General features: G+C 39.0%; 1 protein-coding gene across 3 annotated transcripts in view; it reads left to right on the forward strand.

Annotated features, from left to right (window-relative positions):
• USP54 (ubiquitin specific peptidase 54) overlaps positions 1-17,924 on the forward strand; it is an 81,768-nt gene that overhangs the window by 53,338 nt on the left and 10,506 nt on the right. For 2 of the 3 annotated variants that reach the window (XM_005153863.3, XM_031053048.2), the window contains exons 10-18: positions 547-715; positions 3,921-4,091; positions 8,030-8,161; positions 8,436-8,816; positions 10,197-10,431; positions 11,309-11,448; positions 12,516-12,689; positions 15,742-15,861; positions 17,035-17,227. In XM_005153863.3, the coding sequence (XP_005153920.2) occupies positions 547-715; positions 3,921-4,091; positions 8,030-8,161; positions 8,436-8,816; positions 10,197-10,431; positions 11,309-11,448; positions 12,516-12,689; positions 15,742-15,861; positions 17,035-17,227 (1,715 nt within the window). The remainder of the gene's footprint in view (positions 1-546; positions 716-3,920; positions 4,092-8,029; positions 8,162-8,435; positions 8,817-10,196; positions 10,432-11,308; positions 11,449-12,515; positions 12,690-15,741; positions 15,862-17,034; positions 17,228-17,924) is intronic. The other variant, XM_031053049.2, reaches the window with a different exon arrangement.

Here is a 17,924-nt window from a genome sequence, read left to right on the forward strand (position 1 = left end):
TGTTGGAATAGATATTCAGTGTGTTAGGTGAAACCTGTATTAGTGCATTTGGAACGCTTTTGTGATTAATGTAACTATATGAAATATTCTCTGGCCTGTCAAAATGCTTGCAGAGGTTCTGTAACAACAGAAATACACCAAAGTGGTTAGCCTTGACTTGAATCTGCTGTCATGCTGTTGGTGTATTTTATTATTCATGTTTTTATGGATCAAGACATTTTAATGATTTTTTTTTTTGACTGATGAAAAGTTAAAACATTTTTGAGGATGAAAAGCTTTTTATGGGGGGGGGGAATCTTAAAGGGAAGGATTATTTTTCTAGTCTTGTTTTATTAGGAATTGTAATGTGTTCAAGCCTTAAGATGGTGAATACCTTGATTTTAGTTAGGTTGGTTCCAGACCTTTCTTGGAGAGTCCAGTTCAGTATTGCTTATAGAAAGAGTTAAAAAATGTCAGAGAAAACTAAAACTCTGAAAGAAGTACGAGGAGGGGTGAACAGAGCTTATTATATTTTCGTGCATTCTTTTATTGTTGTTGTTAATTCAGATTGGTCCAAAATGGAAAGATGTTGTGACAAAGTGCATTAAAGGTCACTATCAGCCTTTGCTGCTGCTGTATGCAGATCCACGAGGAACTCCAGTGTCAACACAAGACTTGCCCCCTCAGGTGGACTTACAGCAATATAGCAGGACTTGTTATGATAGTGAAGACTCAGGTAAGCAGTGTGGACTATATGCCTGATACCTTTATGCTGTAATGCTGCATGTGAATTCTTCAGGTTTGGATGTGGTTTTGTTAGCAGGGGTTCTTATTGCTTGTCAAAGCTGGTCTAGAATTCTGAAGAGGGCTTCTAGTGTTTCAACTTTGAACCTCTCTCTTTCCAAGACTGTTTATTGTTTGGGTAGTAATCTTTTCCAGACAGGTTTGGAGAAAGAAGCTAAAAAAAATAAATAAATAGTTAAGGACCTGATGGTGTGGACATAGAGAAGAACAATAACTGATAACTTCAGTGGCTGAGTTCATAAATCCTTGTCAGAAAGGGAACAAGACCAGAGATGCACAAACACATGAAAAAAAAATTAAAGGAAGCTGCAGAATTAAACATAGTAGGCAAGTTAGGGAAAAGAAATATTAAGGAAATGTCATAAATGAGTCCTTTGCTAGGATGGTGAAGGGATGTAGGGGGAAGGGGAAGAAATACCATGGAATTAAAAATAGGGAGAATCAGTGCAGCTTACCTTCAGCCTTTGGCTTGTCTTTTACTTAGATAAAGCAGCATAAGAGATAAAAACCGATTTGTGGTGACTGAAGGGGAAGGGATTGGCAAAGGCTTATACACATAGATCATGTATGCTTCTTCATTTTTCATGGTTTCATTTGCATTAAAAAAGATCTGCAACTATAGATATGTAGCACTTAACATCTCGGGGGCCTTCAACACATTACTGCTTCCTGAATTCTTTGTACTACTGATAGTCTGTTGAATTTGGTATGTCCAAATAAGGTGCTTCAGAGATTAGAACTTGGTCTGCTCAAGATACCAGTAGTGATCTGAACAGGCTGTTGTTCCAGATAATTGCAGACATTTAGTCACACCAGTTGAGGCCTTACTTAAAGAATAGATACATTCTGAGAGAGATATGCAGTTGCAATCCAGATAGATCCAGCACTTATTTTCACCCAGTTTATATTTAATGGCTTTGTGAAAGAAGATTGCTTCTGGTTTTGGCTGTTTGCAGAGAATATCTTGAATTACAGATGCATTTTTAAGTTGCCAAGAACATTGAGGCCAAGACTAAAACCAAAAATGCAACCTGTGTTACAGGTTTTTAGCCTATTTATACAACTGTAATTCCAAGAATCTTTTACAGTTTTCCTGGCCAACAGCTAACTTTATACTTACTCATCAATGAATCTGTAGAGAACATCTGCTGTCTCCTTATTTACGTGTTGACAATCTACTGGTAATGAAATAAATCTCCAAGTCTTCTAAAAGATAAATGCAAATAAAACCAGTGATAAGATGACCTTCACTTCTTACTTGACAAGATGCATCACAATTTATAAATCTGTCTTCCTGTTCCAAACAAACAAACAAAAAAGGAAGTTTGAAGGAGGGAGAGTGGTGCTCTCTGTCATTTGTGAGCACTTCTATAAGCTTCAGAACAATATACACTGTAAATTTGCCGTGTAGTTCTGCTGATTGATCTCCAGGAAATACACAGATAACCCTTCTACTCATTGTCTCTACAATATCTAATACTGTTGTATTAAAAAATTACTTCAGGAAGCTGAATACAAATATATATATATTTAAAGGTGTTTCCTTTCAGATAGAATTCATAAGGCTATAGTGAGTAACCTGCTCTTGCATTTCAGGAACACTTGGTGCGTCCTCAAGGCTTATTCTTGTAGTCTGCAGTGTTCAGCACTGATTTTGAGAGAATTTATGAGCTGCTGTAGGTTGAAGTGCCAGGAGAAAGCTGTATCCTATACATTTTCCTGTCAAATAGAATTATTTTCTAGCCTTGGTGATATCCAGGGTTTTCTATCCTAATACACCTTTTCCAGTTGGCCTGCTTGTCTCTCACTCAGTAAATGTAACTACAGCTGCTTCTGGATTCCTCAGTGTTACTAGTCATCCACAGCCCATAATTCAGAAACAAGCAGATATTGCTTATTCTTAAGCTGTTAATCACAATATTGTACCTGAAATTTTGTCAAGGGAATCTGAAAAATGCCTGTAATCATATCGATATCTGATACTACAAATTATGGAGGAAAGATTATTAGATGCTGCTATGAAATGTTGCGAAGCTAAGTGCAAACAACTCCTTAATGTTTTTGATTTTGTGTTGAATAGACTTCAGTTTACAAATTGTTTTGTAGTCCTCAGTTCCGCAGCACTGATTCCTGTTGCCTACATTCATCTTTCTGTGACTGTTAATTCCATTAATAGCTGTATTCTACACTTATTTGGACAGTGACATCTTTTATCTGTAAGGAGGTCGGGGAAGTTCTGATTTCAGAATTTGTTGGTCATCCTTAAATAGGACATTAGCTACACAATTTGCTTTTACCAAAACCAGGAAGTGACCTCAGGCTGAGTTTGTGATTAAACGTTAGAATTACTTTCTTCTTGAATTTCTTTATTTCTTCTTTAACTTTTCCAGTGAGAAACAAGTATGAAATTAATATTTTGTCTCTTCAGGAGTGTATGCATCACATACATAAAATGGCCAACTGTCTTCAAATTATGTTCAGATTTATACTTTCATGGACTGAAAGTGGTGGGAGGAGGTTGTCTTTTCCTCTCCTTTGAATGAGCTTAGGAGTGACTGTACCGAATATGAATCATTTCAGTACCTGACTTTTGCAGGGGATCAATGCTAGGTTCTTGAGAAGGAGCAGGTTACTTTGCTTTAGATAATACAATTTCAGTATAAAAGTTTTGCTAGGTAAGCATTTGTTTCATAGTAGATTAAATGTGCTAATTATTATAACTTATGATGTTCGTGTTACCTGTACTAATGTTTTGTACTTGACTAATTTTTTAACTTTTACTTCCCCTGAAGCAGTGTATTTCATATTGTAATTACACTTGACAATGTTGAAAATTAATGAAGAACAATTTGTGTGGTGCTAATGTATACTTTCAGTCCAATGGACATAGTTTAATTTTGTGTCATATAAGGATTTGATAAATCTGGAGTTACCTGAGAGAATGAAATAAAGGGTTGCAGAAGGAATGCAGGACCTTTCCCATAAGCTTTGGCATCCTTGAAGATAAGTTTTTATGTTTGTTACTCTGTTTTTCTGTTAAATTTTATGCAGTTTCCTCTGTTTTCTTTTTTTTTAGCCTTTTCTGACTTTAGTAATAGCCCCAAAATATTGAAATATGACATTGCTTCATTCCCTAGGGAGAGAACCTTCCATATCGAGTGATACCAGGACAGATTCCTCTACAGACAGCTATCCTTATAAACAGGCGCACCATGAGTCTGTGGTCAGTCACTTTTCCTCTGACTCGCAGGGGACAGTCATCTACAATGTGGAGAATGATGCAGCTTCACAAAGCAGCAGGGACACAGGTAGCAGATACTGTTTTATCTGTGTGATTGTCATTAAATATGGTTGCAGTGGATTCCAGGAGAAAATGTCTCTATATACAACTTATAAGAGAATGGTGACCAGTTTAGTATCCTAAATGTTTTTGGTTTGTAATGAACCATGAGCATTCACAAAAAAATAAGGATGATTTTAAATGTCTTGTTGGCTTTTGTAGACTTTTATCTAGCCAGACAAACAGTTACAGGCATATTTTCTGCTATCCACAATCATACCTACTGGTTTTGTTACATACTTCTCTAAGCTTGTGCAGTGCCATTATACATTTTGGTAAGTGCTGTGTGTGCTGTTTGCTCATCTGTGGGCAGTTACTTCATTTCAGGAACGGCTTCTGTCTGGGAAAGGCGCTTTCATCACCAGAATCTCATACTTGGGGACTAAGGACTTTCTATGTAAGTGGGTGTTGGTAGTAGTGTTTACAGCACCAGGAAGGAGCATAGGATGATTTCCTGCCTCTGCTATGGAAGCAAGTTAAGCAAGAATCTGCAGTGAGAAGACAATATGTATATGTATGTTCCTTCAGGCAGCTGAACACTTTTTAGTTGAAAAGAGGTTAGCTGGAAGTCTGAAGGCTTAGATCTCCTGTATTTATCAGGCACAGTGACCCTAGCCAGCTTGTTTCTGTATACAATAACTCTGACATGACTTGTGAAAAAGTAGTGCATGAGTTAAAGTGAGACTTCTTAAGCATCAGAAATATGATTTGCTAAGTCTGTTTGAAAAGTCACTTTACTGTGCCTTAAGTAGACTTTCTAAGACTATATTAGAGTTCAATCAACTGTTTGTTGCACCAGTGTGTCGAGATTATACCACTTTGCACTCCTAGTTGCAGAATAGTTCTCTCTTGCATTGTGACTATATATGTGTATTCGGTTAATTTGAAGGACTCTATGATGCAAATATATTTCACATCTAAAATCTGGAAAAATATTTCAAGTTAATTTTCTTCAGTACTTTTTGATTCTTCATCAGAGGTCCAAGTAACTGTAATACGTGTTTTTAAATAGCCAGACAGTACTTCCATTGTTTTGGCAAATACTTAACACTATGTTCCAGTCATAGTCCTAGCACAGAGTGTGAGAAAGAAGTAGAAATTGGAGCAGAATTTGAGTGATGAAGAGACAAAATTGAAAGTGCTAGTGGAATATTGTTCGTATAGTCTGCAAAACTGGCACAGTTTGATTAGATCTTCCCTGCAAAAGTTGCCATGCAGAAGTTAGCAGAAATGTAGGGTAAAGGAATGGTTGCAAACATTTAAGCATGAAGTTCAGCATGTAACCTTTTATGTCATTTTTAGTGACTTTATCCTTTTCTTTTTCTTTCTTCTCCTACTGATTCTATCCTGTGTTATTCCCTTCAGCTTAGCCTGTCCTCTCTACCTACTTCAGTTGTCCTCATCCTCCCTGATTCAGCTTTTGCTATAGTCAGTCTGCTCCCTTAACTAGCCACCTGTCTGGGCATTTCCCCTTTTTTTACCTACCCAAAGCCTTTCCAAAAAAGTCAGTCTGCCAACTGATACAACTGCTCAGTCACCAAATGCTGATCCGTGGGGCTATAAAGAAGCCGTCCACATTGACCTGTCAACTGAGTCATTCTGGGCAAGAGCAGGATTCTTCATTTAATGGCCATTTACCCACTACTCCAGCCCAGAAAATTATGGACTCTGTCCCACATCGTCCTCCAGGGAAGGACCACCATTGGGTTGTATGACCTCAGGCACCCGGTTACTTCAGAATGGGGGCATGAAGAGTGGCTGCATAAGCCCTCTCTTGTTCCTGCCAACCTGTGCTGCTGAGAAAAATGTGCGTATTCTGGCTGCCCTATTCATGCAACTGAAATTACAGTGGGAGGGGGTGTTCTGTCTTAACCCGTTTGATTTCATTCTCTTCTCTAACATATTCTTAGACATGCACACAACCCCTACAAACCCCCAGACTTTTCCTTTGAGTATTGCTGTTTGCTTATGAAGCCACCCCATTTCTGGAGGATGAGGTGTTTAGGTGATACATTCAGCAAGGGACACCTTTTAAGCATACAGTTGGGTACCCAGACAGAAATCCTGGCTTGTTATTTTAGTGATTTTTAGGGTTTTTTGTTATTTTAGTGCAAATGAGTGTAAAATGTCAATGTATGTTCTTGGTATTGCAGTTCTTATAACCAAGCATTTGCCCCAGAGGATCCAAGTACAGACAGCAAAGCCTGATCATGCAGACTTTTGGATTGTTGGCATCTCTTCCATGGCTATTAAATGTCCAGTGACAGTAGAACAAAATTTGTAGTTTATGAAAGGAGAAGAAAATATTTATGCAAAGCTAGAAGCCTTTGAATAGTTTCCGTTAAAGTACTGGAAGTATATTAATGAAGTGTTCCCTACCAGGTTGAAAGGACTTTTGGGGGAAAAATGTTAAACTAGAGAAGTTGTACACTCTGAAGTGAAGTATAAACAAGCCTCTTCTGTCTTGAAGGGAGCCACTACAAGTTCTAAGATAATGCTGTTCTTTCAGTCCCTGAAAGATGTGTGAGTCCATGCTGTAAAGGAAGAAAAAAATTCTCCCAAAGCACTGACTTATGCTCACCTGAATGCTGCGCGTCTTCTGTCTTCACTGCCAACATTTCTCTTTGACTTACTTAATTTCTTTTCTTTTATGTAATTTTCTTGTTTCTAAAGTATTTGGCTACAGAATCACTTTCCACTTTGCAAATTAATAGAAATGTGAGTCTTGGGTAGCTTGCTTTTTGTTGTTTGGATTCCTTCCAGTTCATATATTGTAGTATCTCAGTGGCAATTGTAGTTGAAGTGAATTATTTTTTTTAGCTGTTGAAAGTACATTTTCATGTGTAGAATCTATTTTAAATGTTAATTTTTAATGTTAATTTTTAGAGAAGGGGGAAGGCTCAGAACAGCCAGCTCTGTAGTCTCAGGGCTCTTAATCCACTATTGGGTAGTAGGGACTTCCCTTTCCTATCATCCTATGCAAGGTGAAAGTTGGTAATATAAAGGCTAGAAAAAAGTCTTTGTAGCTTATTCATAAATTCCCTTCTTATCCTGCATCTCTGCTTGGGACTACTCACGTGAGTAAAGCCACGCGTGTGTTTGTGCTTACAGGTTTAGGTCTGTGAATGTGTGAGAACCATAAAACTAAGAAAAGAGAGAAAAATTGTGATGTCAAATACTGTTAATTTACATTTGGTGTGAGGAAATGGGGAATAAATTGTGTGCAAGAGAAAAACTAGCACTCAGACACGTGAGCTGTAGTAAGAAGATGTCGTGTGTCAGCTGATCCATGTTGATGGTTTGTGTGTACGCTCTTAGCTTGTGACAGATGCAAATTAGCTGGCTTACCCTTGAGAGCCAACTGAGGCTTCTTCGCTGTAGAGTAAGCTAACTCATATTACCTAGTATTTGCTACAGGCAAAGAGAGTGTAGATAAATAGTGTGGAGCAGCTGATGATGTGCAGTAATTTATTATTAAATAGTGATTTGTTCATGTGTTTGAGTCTTTATTCAACAAAGTAATGTCAAGCAAGCTGTTGCCAGGAGTTTTGTGTTTGTCGCTGCTAAAACTGAAAAAGTATTCAGGCAGAAAGAAAGTGGTGTCCTTACACTAGAAGACAAATCAGAGTCAGCTTTTTCCTCTCCCTGTGGATGAGCTCTCATTAACCAGGTGGGAGCTGGTTAATTATCCTTGGAGGGGCTGTATTTATTTTTCATGACCTTAAAAACTGAACACACCCCATACAAAACCAAAAACTTTTGGATACAGAAATTAACCCATACTTGCCAGTTAGCATTGGAATGTCTGCAGCTTCTAAGGAGCAGGAAAGCCCTGCCACTGTTAGTGCACAGAACACTCAGTCCAAAGGCTCTTGTCATCTCTATTGTGTTCTTCTGTTCTTCCAGGGCACCTGACTGACAGTGAGTGCAATCAGAGGCATGTTTCCAAAAAGGGCTCACTGGCAGACCGCAAGAGGAGTTCTAGCCGTTCCCGGAGAAAAGGAGATGAGGCTCAATCATCAGGATACCATAGTGAAGGCAAGAGATGCTATTTTATTTTTAGATATCAGTATCTCCTTATGCATGTTTTTAAGATGAATGCATTACCCTCCTTGTTTCTTACATCTCTCTATTTTGTCCTGTCTCTGCTTGTTTTGTTTGTTTGTTTGGGGGTGTTGGTTAGCTGAGGGTTTTTTTTTTATTGTATCGGGGGTGTGGGGTTGTTCTGGTTTTTACTTTCCAAAATATGCTGAAGATGCTGCTGGTTTAATCTGAATTTATTTTTACGGCATTTGCTGTCTCTAAACTGCAGGAGAAACCTTGAAGGAGAAACAAGCCCCAAGAACTGCCCCCAAACCATCCAGCAGCACAAGCAGGCTGAGAGAATTTAAAGAGACAGTGAGCAATATGATCTACAGCAGACCACAGCAGATTTCTCAAACCATCCAGAATTCTCCTCGTGGAGGGAGTAGTGTGGATCAGACAGAAACACGACCCTCAAAAAGCCTGTCTGCACACTCTCGAGATTGGGAAGTGGAGAGTACCAGTAGTGGGTCTAAATCCAATTCATCTAGCAGGTATCGGCCAACCTGGAGACCCAAAAGAGAGTCTCTGAATATAGACAGCATCTTCAGTAAAGACAAGAGGAAACATTGTGGCTACACTCAACTTAGCCCCTTCTCTGAAGAAGCAGGTAGGAGTTTGAGGAAAAAAAAAAGATTTATTTCTGAATGTGTAGAATTTGGAATACTCCACTATGCCATTTGTTTTAACTAAAACATGGAAGTGAAATTTTGAATGTGGCACTTAGGTCAGTGGTGCGTTGTGTCTTTGAAGGCTAGTTTCTGTGCAGATACTTGTGCTGCATGTATGATAATTGTTTGCTAAATTTCACATGTAAGGAAATAATAAGAGAACCATTACTGCCTGTGCTGCTTAAATGGATGCAAGGCTAGACTGCTAAGTATCTGGAAGTTCATCCCTTGTAATGGACTTCTGTATTGGTCTGTTGTTTTCTTCAGTTCATCATAGTCTTTTTGCATGATGGCTCAGACTATGGTACTATGAGTACCTCACATGTAATTTCTGTATTCTTGTTGTGAGGATAAGAGTTTGGCAGGCAGTGATGATTTTTATGGGCCACTTTACACTTGTACATAGAGACTTTGTCCTCAGCTTTGCTGGTTTTCAAGGTGATTAAATCTGTGATAACACAACTTTTCTTTTGTTGCCCTAGCCCCTACTTTCATTTCTTCTGTCTGCGAAAGAATATAATGGTTATTTTGCTCCCTATCAATTGAAGAGTATTCCTGAAACTGTAAAGGGTTTGAAGAGTATAGATGTGTTCCAGTTCCTGGTTTTTATGCTGCTGTGTTTTGCCTCTCAGATTGCTTGAAGGATACTGTATGAATGAGAAGAGGTTTGTGTGACTGGCAGCAGAGTTGTGGTTAGTGAGGAAGCTGATGCAGGTATTAGTGAGCCTAGAGAGAGGAAGAGACAGATGATACCAACTCGAAGGAGCTAAATGTTGAAGAGAATTGGGAAGCATAAAAAAATATGCATAGGGAAGGTGAAAGGAGAAGAGCACAGTTCCAGGGAAGGAAGCAAAGGAAGCAAACAAGAGACAAGTGGGAAAACAGTGAAATCAGTAAGGAAGAATTAAAAAAAAATCCTGTTCATGGCAAAATAATGTAGAAAGTGCAGAGTTTGACGTAGCTATGACAGAGTATGATAACAGATATAAACTGGAAATACAGTTGGGTAAGCTGTAAAATGATCTTGCAATAATACAAATAGTTACGGGGAAGATTTTCTTTCCCGACTTAATTGTTACCTTGGAGAGGAATATGGTAAGTATGGGAGAGATTCAAAAGTAGATTTGTTAAATAGATTATTGCTTAATATTACTAGGAATGCTGTAAAAGTATTGGGATTTTTTTCTGCTTAATATTGCTAGCTTTATACTCAAGACAGAGCTTCTGGTTTTAAGCATGGTTGAGAAGCTAACATACATATTGATGATTTGCTGATATTGAAGTTTGGATCTTCTACTCAGCTGTATTCATCTTAACAGGTAAAGAGCTTATTGAGAATGAGGTGAAGGAACACACTGTTCAAGAAATAAGGTCAAGCCAGTCAAATGCCAGATACAAGCGTGGTATGCTAGGCTGGGGCACCCAGCATCATATGGTGGATCAGCAGCCTCATCTAATACAGAGGATGGAGTCTGGCTATGAAAGCAGCGAGCGCAACAGCAACAGCCCTGTTAGTCTGGACTTGCCCTTGTCTGAAAGCTCAAGTACCCACAGGTAGATTTAAAAAAAAACTTATTTTTTTGAGTGATTGAAGCCTTGAGTTGGTTTTTGTAGTTACATGATGGTATGGACCGTTTCTTTACAAATGCAAAACAGCATTCCTAGCTTGTAATACAGGTTTATTGGGGCAGGGGAGAAATAGAAGTGAAATAGGAATCTGAGTGAGTTTGATTCCTTTTTTTGTCAGTATATTAGCTATATATGATAGCTTACTGCTAGTGAGAAAGAAATGGGATTCGTTAAATGAGAAATGTTGACTAAAACTGCATTTCTAAGTAGTTGCACCGTTAGTCTGTGATTCAGAAATTCAACTAAAATAGCAAACTTCATGCTTGCCCTTTGAAATTTTGTTCAAAGGACAAGCATGGTCCTTTTTGTTTCTGTTAAACTGTTGCTTGAGAGAAGCCTTGTACAAAATGAGAAATCAATATTCTTGTATGGAAATTTTTGACATTCTCAGTTTGAGAGGTTCAGTGAAGTCTTCCAAGACACGTGCAATATTTATATGCAAAAATAAATAGGCAGCATAGTGTCCTTCTCTTCTTGGCTCAGGAAGCTTCAGGCTTTCACAAACTGGAACTGTTTATGGCCAGAATAATAGATTTTCAGCTGTCCAAATTTGTTGAGAACAGCTACCAGACCACAGTTTTAATATGCATTGCATACTGTCATAGAGGAGAACAGAATTTTTGTTCTACCCTTGGTTAGCTTTCTCTTTCCCTGTATTTCTGAAGATTTTCTGATGGTAGGCTTTCTTAAACTTAAAAGAAAATGTAGATAAATATTTATGTGATGCTAAGAAAGGAAAGATAAATATAATTTCTCCTGGAGAAATTGGTAAAATGGTAAACTAATTTTTCTCTTCTTGGAGGGATGTTCATATAAAAAGAACAGGTGGATTGGTTCCTGCCTGGCGTAACATCCCAAAGTCTCATAGTAGCAGCATCTTGGAAGTGGAGTCTACTTCATCAATTGGTAGCTGGGCAAACAGCTCACAGGCCATTGGAAATGGTAAGATACACTTTGCTGGTAGCAGTGATTTTGCAAGGTAAATTGCATTGGATATTTATTTTCACAGTGAAATTATGAGGAAGGGAGAGGAAACTGAGGATCACAACACAGTTTTACAAGATATAACTTACAAGAACTGTCAAGGGGGTTGCAAAAAGCATTGTTGGAATATTTCTTTGATCATGTTGCTCTGACATCTTTTTGAGTATTGATGTAACTGGTAAAGTAAAACTGTTTTTCCTATTCTTCCCCATACCTCAGTATTCTGCCATCAGTGGAAAATAACTTCCCAAGAAAACTCTTAAAAACTTAGTAGGATGAAAAAAAAGCTCACAAGAACGGGTATTTACAGTATCACGCTAAGGCTGAGCTTTTCTTGCAGATGTGCATTCCGATTCAGTATCATTCTGACCAAATAACTTATTCCAGAGAATGTCTGGGGAAGGGAAAGGGGAGCAGAGAGGAGACACTTTCCGAATACAGGTCATAATTGATTCAAGAATGATGACTGATATCTGCTTGTTGACTATGATATTGATATGCTATATTTTCTTCCCATTTTCATCTGCTTGTGCAGTTAGATGAAAAGTTTCTCAGTTGGAATCTATTTTACTTAGTTAAGCTAATGATCTGGCTAATTTGACATAGCATTATTTACAAACTATAAGCAGAGTATGAAACTTAGAGATTTGGGCATCAGTTTAGAGTTACTTCTTACAGTGATTCTCTCTGTTCCGTTTGTTCTGTCTTGGACCAGTGATTCCAGGGGTGAGGTATGCTGCAGGGGAGCTTAAGCAATATTGATTACAGTGTTTCTGCCAGTCACTGGCACAGAGAAGGCAGTTGGAAACCAAATGACTTAGGCAGGGTTTTGAAAGTAAAATTTAACAAAGTAAAATTTGTGATCTGAAATTCTGTAGTCTTTGCTTGGTCAGTCTATTATTTTCTAGTGTTAACTGTATTCTCCATTAATATTTCTTTGTCTTTTAAAGGATATTAAAGAGTATCTTGAAGATATTTTACTATCAAAAAAGTTTTTTTTTCTCTCTTTTATTTTCTGGGGGAAGGTGGGGAGATGTTTGGCCCCTTAAAGAGTGAACTGGATGAACTGCAAGAGGAGGTGGCAAGGAGAGCACATGAACAAGAACTACGCAGAAAAAGAGAAAAGGAAATGGAGGCAGCAATGGGCTTTAATCCCCGCCCCAGCAGGTTCATGGATCTAGATGAACTGCAGAATCAGGGTAACCTTTTGAATGCAGTCTGTTTTGCAAGACTAGTACTGGATTTTTTTAAACATTTGAACTTTCCTATTGTAAGTCTCTCTTTTTCTCTCCTCCTCCATTATAATTTTGTACCTTCAGTTAGGGAAAGACTGTCGATTTCAAATCTGTAGGATGCAAAAAAACTCTTTGATATTTTGACCAAATACTTTCTTAAATGAGACAAAGATGCAGAGGTGTTTTTAACAGAGTTGCACATTTCCATTTTTATGGTATTATGTACCATTACTAGTATTGATATCTAGATTTAGCTCTAAGGCTCCAATCAATGGCTTGGAATGAGCTGTTGATGGAATATGATGCAAAATGAGCCATCCACATGCAACATAGCTTGTTCAATTAGGCTGTTGTTTTGTTTCTGGTAGAACTACTGCCAGTAAGCAATTCTGCTTGTTCCCGCTCTTGTACTTCCCACTGTTTATCCCTGACCAGCTGTGCAGCCACAGCACAGGTGTGAGAATGAGTACTGTGGCAGGCTTAAACTGGATCTAACTGAAAATCTGAGCTGGGTTTAGAATTACATATGTTTTCTAAGGAAAAAGAATCTGGGGGGTGAAAAAAAAGAAAAGCCAAATATTAAGTGTGATTGTCTTCCATGATTCCTCATATTTCTGGCAGGGGATGGCAGCAGAAGTTTTAATTGGAAGGGTAGAGCTGCAGCAGAGAAAACAGTGACAGGATGTGTCTGTAGCACCTTTGTTTTAGCCTTAAATCTCCATCAGTCCGTCAGGGGAGTCAGGGAGAAGGAGGGTGGAGTACGTTGACCCAGTCAAGAGTGAAACCTGGTAGAGCATTTAACTGAGGAGGGGGAATTGCTGGTGCCTCAGCAGAGCAAGGTGTAGTGAATGAACACCTAGGCTCTGCTCCCACAAATGCTTGTATGACTGGGGCAAACCCACTGTGGCCTCCTGTGTTACCAGGCCTCCTGACATCCCATGCTACTTGCTCAGTAGGTAAGAGTTGAGATGCTGCTCTGCTATTACAGGAGAGAGAGGAAGGAGAGGGACTCCCCACAGCAATGCCAGCTCAGCACAGTATAGCCAGTGCTCTCTGTAGCCTACAGCCATGCCAACTGCTCAGCAGCCAGAGTGTTACTGTGCCAATGACTGCTGAAAAATAAGATCTCTATGAGAGTATGTGACTGTGGGTATGTTCTTATAATTTTGCTGACCATCAGTGAGCCACTTAGTTATCCTTTTCAGTCCTGCTGTGACCTGACGGTAGCCATTTGGAAAATTCTGATATACCAAAGTAGATGGATACCTTTTTTTTAATGTCTGCTTTTGTAACATAAATGCTAATGATGTAAAAATTGAAAAGTTAACCTCTATTGTTGAGTAGGAAGATGTTGTCTTCTCTGCTTCCCCTGCCTGAAAGAAAATATCATGTTCTCCAAGATACTAGCCCTCTGTGATCTCTTGCTTTATTAGTTGGTGAAAGTAAAAATTGCTTAGCTTTTCCTTGTTAAAAAGAAAGTAAACTAGACTAATCAAAAAAGACTGCAGTAGACTGTTTGAGGAGTTCACAGGCATTGACATGAGATCTGGGAAAGTTTGTTTATTCCTTGTAAGTCTTTCTCCATCCCAGTCAGAGGTGTAATAATAGCTTAACATTAGTGAACTACTTGACTGCCTGGAAGGCTTGCGTGTGCATATTACTCCAGAACACTTGTGACTCATTTTGCCCTCAAGTAAACTGCTAAATTCATGCTAAGAAAGCTAACTTTAGTATACTGGTTTTGATTACAAGCCTCAGTAGCCTTGATTTTGAAACTGAATGTGCTGCTTGATTAACTCACTGCTCTAACAACTCTCACTTCTCTCTCTCTGCAGTACTTGTCCTTTATGCAAGTTCTTTGTGGTTTATGGTATAAGAAAGTTTGTGTTTGTTTCTGTGCATGAGGGTGTTGGGGAGCAGCCCAGGCCATAGCATATGTTGGGCAAGTTGAGAAAACAATGTTGTTGGCTGATAATGATACTCATGTTCTCTAACACAGTGACAGAGACATGTCATAAAAAAAAAAAACAAAACCAAGAAAATCCCACAAAAAGAATGCACAAAAAGAAACACCAAACAAACAAAAAAGCCCACAACACAACACCCACCCTTAAATTAAAAAATTTTCTGTTTTCTTCTGCCTCATTTGAATGTATACGTTTTAGTGCATAACTTCTGCAATGCCTAATAGGTTACACCAGATTGTTTGGGCATTTCATCCTCTCAGAATTGGGTGTTTTTATGCCAGGACACAGTGTTTCTTTTGTGTCTAAGGATAATTTATCCTTCTTTCCAACACTGTTTTCTAAATTGTTGCATAAAGAATTCTTGACAACTGTCTCTTTCTTCTCGGCTTCTTACACCTGTTTTTTCTTCTAAAGCTGCAAGACCATTGGGTTTTGATATTCCTTATGTCTGTCTCAGCAGTTGAGTGTACTGTGCATTGAACTTACGTTTGCAGAATTATTTTCTGCAGGCATTTACACTCGCACTCAAGTCTTGAGTTTTGTTTCCCAGATGTCTCAGTTGTTTCAGTTTGTTTCCATTTTGTATGGAAGTAATTTGATATCTGAAAAAGAGACAGGTGATTTTTGGCAGGACACTTAATACACAAGGGAAGCCTTGACCTGCTAGATTTCTGTTACTGATATATTTTGGTTTAGATTTAATTCTAAATTTACATTAATTCCTACTTGACAGAAGTCATCAGAACTGACTCTGTGATATGTCTGTACTGTCTTTTGTACTGATTTAGACTGTTGAAAATAATAAACGGTTTCAACTCAAAATTTGAGGGGGAAAAATAGTTAATTGTTTTACTGTGTAAAACAGTGTCAAGCATATCAGTTGCTCAAGTTGCATTTCCTGCTTAGGGAAGGTTAGGTGATATGATCTGGGATATGTGCAGCCTCTGCAAGACTGTGTGTGGAAGAATTTGGCAGTCACAGATGGGATGAGTGTAAGTTGAGGGTTCTGCAGTGAATTAAACCAAAATGAAGGGTGCTGCCCATTGCAGGGAGGAATGATGGCTTTGAGAAGTCGATGCAGGAGGCAGACTCAATCTTTGAAGAGTCGCTGAATCAGGAGCAGAAGGGAGATTGTGCTGCAGCTTTGGCTCTCTGTAACGAAGCTATATGTAAGTAACTCTTAACTGCTTGAGCTATTGCGCTTTTGACAGTTTACTAATATGTAAAAAGTCTGAAACTTTGAATCATGTTAAATGGTCAGGTAGTAATATGGAGATCCAGGTGGTCTTTAGAAATATGCAGGGAGACACAATCTTTCCTTTTTGAAAGCGTTTCCTTTTGGGGGTTTTAGGCCTATTCCTCTTCATCTCTGTTTTTCTCATGTTTGCATTTGGTTTTGTTGTTTTCTCTAGCACTATGGCAGTAGCAGCACTGAGGTGCTGATGTGCCCTATTTGATAGTAAATGGTGTGTTTCAGCAAGCACCTAGTAGGGAACTCCCCCTATCACTTGGTCCTCAGTTAACAATTTTTCCCCATCCTCAGGCCAAATGACAAAGAGCATTAAGCTTTTCTGTTTCTCATGGAGGGTGTAACAGAGGAAGAAAATGGTAGCCCACTAATGAGTGCTGTGAATTAACAGAAATGAGCTATGCAGTATCTGATTTTCATGAAGAAAAAGCATTAGGACATTGAGTGCTTAAATGCATTGTGACCTTTGAGAATGTGTGCTGTATGATTTCATTTTATTTTCAGTATTTTTCCATTATGACTGGCTGGCTGTCTCACCCCATGCTCCCCTCTGTATAGAATGGCTGCAGACAGAGTGGGTAGCTACTGTGCATCTGCATTTAGAAATTGGCTTTTATGGACTGCAGAGTAAGGGTCACAGCATACAGCTGTTGTGATAGCTCTATTAGCTTCCATTCCAGCCTGGTATGTGCTGAATTTCAAATCCCAGCTGGGTATTCTTGCTGATAAAGAGAGTCCCACGTATGGAGGATATAACAGAAGGGTAGGTGACAGAATGAAGCATCAATGTGGTAAGGTTGGAAAGAGCCTGTGTGAAGGAGATGAGAAGTTAGGCTAAAACATGAATTTATTATTTTTTTTTTAATTTTTTACTTTATTTTGGCTTAGCTTCAATTAACGTGTTTGGACAGCCGGCTAAGCTGAATGTGCATTAATGGAAACAATAGCATCCTTGTGAACTCTTGTGGCAGTATTTGCATGGTCCATGTTTTCTGTTCTTGCTGCATCTTTTTTCTTTTGTTTTTTCTTTTTCTTTTTCAATTTTATTCCTTTTTTCTGTTTGTTTTCTGCTATGTTTTCTTTTGCATTTTAGCTAAACTAAGACTTGCCATGCATGATGCCAGCGCTAGCACTCACAGCAGAGCCCTAGTCGATAAGAAGCTGCAAATCAGTATCCGAAAAGCCCGGAGCCTCCAGGATCGCATGCAGCATCAACAGCCATCGCAGCCGCTGCCGCCGCCAACCTGCCACCCACCACAGGGCGGCATCATGGCCCAGTCTACAAGGTAGTCCAAGTATATCACCTAGATCCAGATCCGAGCTGCATCTGTGAGCAGTGCAGCGTGGAAAGAAATAGCAAACTACATACATATTACCCTGGACTGTCCAAATCCTACAGTGTGACTCCCTATTCCTTTCTTCTTTAGGTTAAATCCTATTATAAGATGGTCAGCTAACACCCTTCCCTCGCTCCCCCCACACTCCCACCCACTCCCCCCCCCGTCTTTATAGAGTAGTTCAGTGTGCATGTGTTCAAAATGTGATCTGTGACAAAGAACTGCAGTGGTTGGTGCCTGCCAGCATTGATGTTTCATGCACCAAGGGAAAGAATACAATAGACAATAACCTGGCCAAAAAGGGGGTTGTGTATTAGGATTAAATATGCAACTGTTTATAATAAGGAGCAGTTTCAGGACTCAGTAAAGAGTGTGCTACAATGAAGTTGTTGCTGTAATTGCTTTTATGTTGGGATCTGCAGCCGGTGTGGTTTAGTGCTCCGTAGTTTGAAGTGACAAGTATGCTGATCTCTCTAGTCTACTTCTCTAGTGGTGCACTGGTACAACTCTTGGATCCAGATCCTGATCCTGTCACCTTGACTACTCTCCCTGATACTGTACCATTCTTCATTTTCTCTCTGTGCTTCCCAGCATCCTGTAGCCTGGCTTAGCAGCCTCTTCAGTGCCTCTTCATGATTCTTTCTTC

The sequence above is a fragment of the Melopsittacus undulatus genome, chromosome 4 (assembly GCF_012275295.1).
Source record: "Melopsittacus undulatus isolate bMelUnd1 chromosome 4, bMelUnd1.mat.Z, whole genome shotgun sequence".
Classification (NCBI taxonomy): domain Eukaryota; kingdom Metazoa; phylum Chordata; class Aves; order Psittaciformes; family Psittaculidae; genus Melopsittacus; species Melopsittacus undulatus.